The sequence below is a fragment of the Gavialis gangeticus genome, unplaced genomic scaffold (assembly GCF_001723915.1).
Source record: "Gavialis gangeticus isolate Ggan-Ray unplaced genomic scaffold, GavGan_comp1, whole genome shotgun sequence".
NCBI classification, from domain to species: Eukaryota; Metazoa; Chordata; order Crocodylia; family Gavialidae; genus Gavialis; species Gavialis gangeticus.
In genome coordinates, this window is record NW_017729001.1 from 21,644,577 (window position 1) to 21,648,704 (window position 4,128).

At 50.5% G+C, this 4,128-nt stretch overlaps 1 protein-coding gene across 2 annotated transcripts in view; it reads right to left on the minus strand.

The window, feature by feature from the left end:
• Positions 1-1,204: 1,204 nt before the first annotated feature.
• Positions 1,205-4,128, minus strand: part of MMP17 (matrix metallopeptidase 17) — a 151,750-nt gene continuing 148,826 nt past the window's right edge. For both annotated transcript variants that reach the window (XM_019507061.1, XM_019507060.1), the window contains one exon: positions 1,205-3,750. In XM_019507061.1, the coding sequence (XP_019362606.1) occupies positions 3,422-3,750 (329 nt within the window). In that variant the 3' untranslated portion in view covers positions 1,205-3,421. The remainder of the gene's footprint in view (positions 3,751-4,128) is intronic.

Here is a 4,128-nt window from a genome sequence, read left to right on the forward strand (position 1 = left end):
CTTATTTGCATCCTCCATCAGCAGGTAAGGACCTGGATAATGGCTTTCTGCAACTGGTGAGCTCCCTGTGTCTGAAGAAGGGTGTTTGTACCCAAAAGCTTGCAAAGAACAAATTTCCAACTATTTAGTTTGTCTAATAAAAGATATCACATTTACCCAAAGAACCTTGTCTGCCTACGTCCTTAGACCAACACAGCTACAACCAACAACCCTAGTGTCAAGCACGGCAGACTGATGTTTGTTAACCACTAGGTCTGAAAAGGGGCCGCATCAGAGCATCACACAATCCACCCTTACTCTGCCAGACTCAAAACAAGGCACGCAACAGCAGCCTTTTTCTTCTCTGAGCTTCTCCAAAAAAAAAAAATCTCTTCTAAGACAAACGGGGAATGGGGCAGGAAGTGTCCTAGAAGCAGGAAATGCCTACAGGCCCCATGTGCCACTGTGGGCTCATGCCAGCCCCTTTGATACATAAAAAGTGCCAGTTTATTATGCTGGGGCCATCCCCAGGTGTGAACTTCGTCCCCTGAGGTGACTGTGCACTGTGGCTGGGGAGCGGTCGCTGCGGTTCATTGGGTGCTTTATTCTTGGATGTGCACCTTTGCTTGTTGAATAAAAAAATATCGTCAAAGAGACTTCCCGACTGTCCCCAAAGCACGACTCAAGTGGGATGCATATGGCACTGCACAGCGGAAAATTCCCCCCTACTCTCCAACCCTTTGGCTTACTGTCCAGCTTGGAAAGATGCCCATGGGGCAGGGAGGGACCCAACCCATGCACAAAGTGGAGAAAAGCTCTCTGTCTCTACAGTGGGATATCAGCATCCCCTCACAGCTGAAGCTGGGCTGCATAGCTCCAACATGCATGGCAGGCAATGCTGCTGAACCCTTACCCCATCAGACCAGTAGAACTGGGCTCTTGAAGCAGGGCCCCCACTAAGCTCCCACTTCTCAAGTTCACAACCTGCTGAGGGCAGAGAAAAGACCCTGGCCTATTGCCATGAGACAAGGAGCGGAGAGAAGTTAAATTGAGTTCCACGCAATCTCTATCTCCTGTAATGGTCACCCAGCACGTAAGGGCTGCGGGCCAGCTGCACAGCCTCTCAGAGAAAGGGAGGGTATGGCATCTGCCACGTGGAAGAGCTACTTCTGCAGTGACCCTTGGCAGGCAGGCTGGCCTCATGGAGGAAGCTGAGACACTTTAAAAAAGAGGATATTTAATGGTTGAACAGGAGGTCTCCAAGAATCATGTTCACATTCGGTGTCCCGCAAAATCATGCTATATGACATGGTCCTAAAGACAGCTGCACGTTGCGAATCACTGGGAATATTTAAAAATGCAAACGCTAGACAGGCAAACACAAGGTGACCCCTTGCGTTATTTTTTTTCCCCGTGGTGGGATGCAGTTGGGTCCTGCTCCCACGCTGTAAGATAAAGGCACCGGCACCCAAGAGTAGTTCTCTGAGAGCCCCAAAGCCCTTGGGAGTCACTGGAAAGACTCCCATCAGTTTTCACTGGGCTTTGTCTCAGGTCCCCACAAGACAGAGAGAGAGATCAGTGCTAGGTCTAGGAATGATGTCAACCAACAGGTCTCCTCCCAGTAAAGAGGAAATCTTTCTGATGGTGCAACACAGGCAGCTCTATGCAGTTAGGTGCCATGTGAGCCGTGCATAGCTCTACCCACCAGCTAATCACAGAAGGTGCAACTTAATGGGGCTGGCACTTTAAAAACAAACGGAGTTGGTAATTTAGAAATCGATGGCTCATCGGTGCCTAGCAAGACAGAGAGCAAAGTGCTTCCAGGACTGCGGCTCCAGCGAGCCAAACTGAGTGTCCTGCCGTAAAGGAAATGGGCCTTGTCTTTTACTGCCTCATCTTCAAAGGCTTTTGCGTGATTGGTCTCAAGCAGCAGCAGCTCTCACAGACTGTCCAAAGCATATCAGGAATGATTTCCAGCTTTCAATGCCTCTCATGTTCTAGCCTGTCCTGTTTAGGGTTTTTTGCTGTGCCCATTCAATTGAGAAATGGCCCAACCAGCAGCACCACTGTAAAGGCCAAGTAGGACAAAGTGATGTTGCAAAGGACTGTGCAGCCTGCTTCAGAGTCCCATCGCCACGCTATTACCCAGAAACCTGGATTGAGGCGGGGGGGGTAATTTTGTGGCAGCATTATAAGCAGGGCAGAGAAAAAGCACATTGCACTCCTCTCAAGGCTTTTGATGACTGCTGAATTGCAGCGGCTGCCTTTTGGAGAGCTGCCCCTGTGGGAAATTGCCTCTCTGCTCTGGGTCTGATTCAGTCCTTTGCAGCGCCCTCAGGTACTAAATTAACACCCAGGGAAATGGGCCTGCAGCAATGAAACTACTGGGAACTAAAACAGTCACCAGAGGCAGCCCCATGACCTGGTTTCTGCCATTCCCCACCCTTTGCTGAAACACCAAAGGAGCTGACCAAGACTCGTTCGATCCTGTACTACCCCCAGGACCCTAGCACACCACCAGATACATCAGAAGTGAATATAAAGGAAGGTGATTTTTGTATACATCGATCAAACAGAAGCTACAACCTAGAATAGGATTTAGGGGAGCAGAGGACATGGATGTATGTGAATTACGGTAGCTTCCTGCATGTGATTGCATCTCAAGTGATTGGCTGCACTCAGTGACTATACGAGCCTGCTTCCTGCTTGGAGCAAAAAGAGCTGCTGCTTTGATCAAGCAGTGAAGGCTTGTGGTTTTGGTGCTGAAGGCATCAGATTTGATCACTGCTGATGACCATGGCTTGTGGGTGTAGGTGGCCAACATAAACCTTGAAATTCAAACATCTGGAAACACAGATGGCCTGCACGTCCTTTATAAAGGCAAACGTGTTTCTGATCTGACATCAGTTAATGTGGTCAATTTGGTTGCAAAACATCTCCCTTCACAACCTATCAGTGGACCCCAGAGGTAATTCTAGCTAATGCATCCAATAGGATGCAGACATCACACCCCCAAACAGCAGCACTGTTGCGGCAGCTTTCCCATACGCTTTCCCTCCTGAAACATCGGCAGCTCGGTCTCACTTTTATCTACTCTGTTTCCATTGAGGCCAAGCTGTTTCTCAGTGTGTCCATCCCCTTCCTAAGTCTGCAGGTCTTAAGCACCCACAGCCAGACATCTCTAGGGAATGTTTCTAACTGCCAAGTGATGTGACGTCCTTTACCCGGGGCAGGGGAACAAGAAGGAGCAGAATCCAGTCTGTTATTAGACCTTTAACTCAAACACAAATAAGTGCAGTTCACTTCTCATGGAGAATCTGAAACCTTTGCCGCCATGGTCCTAGGAATGTGTGTTTCGCTTGCAACAGTGTCACCTCGTGGGATTTCCATCACCACCGGTCCCTGAAACATGGTAATGTCTCTGGGTCCGTGTCACCAGATGTCATAGCCCTGCATGGGCAAATGCTGCTGTCCACACGCTGGTGAGCACAAGGCCAGCTGAGAGTCTGAGCCCTGGGCGAGACGAGAGGGAATCTGAGGAGGAGGTGCAGGAGCAGACCTCGTAGCCGTTCTCCGAACGGCTCTCGTCGTGCTGCCCTTGCCTGGAGCGTGCCCCAGTCCTGCTGCTCCCTGCTGCCTCTGGCGAGTCGGACTGCATGTCGCTGCAGACCAGCCAGTCCCTTGCGATGGACTGTGGGTACCCGGGCTCTGCCTCCATGTCGCTGTCCAGCACCTTCCAGTACTCCTTGCCCCTGAAGAAGTAGGTTGCGCCTGTGCGGGGGGAGAAAAAAAGGACAGAGACAGGATTAGCAGGGGCATGGTGGGGCACTCCTTCTGCCACTCATCTCCTGTCCTGTATCTACAGCGTGCAGTGGCCTCTATGGCACCAAATGAGTGCTCACACCAATGACCACAGCAGGGCGCATCAATGACCAAAACACCTGTTGGGCAGGGTTACAATGACCCCCAGCCTGAACGGACATTTTGTGCTCTTCCATGCACTCAGCGGTACAATCACTAGTGGTACAGTACAACCCCTAGTGTTTGCTTAAGCTTCTGGTCTCTAAATCCATCCTGCATTTACGGCTAAGGTAGGGGTCTCATTCACACATGCCCCTCACCGCTGGTGGTACAACAGGCTTAATAAGG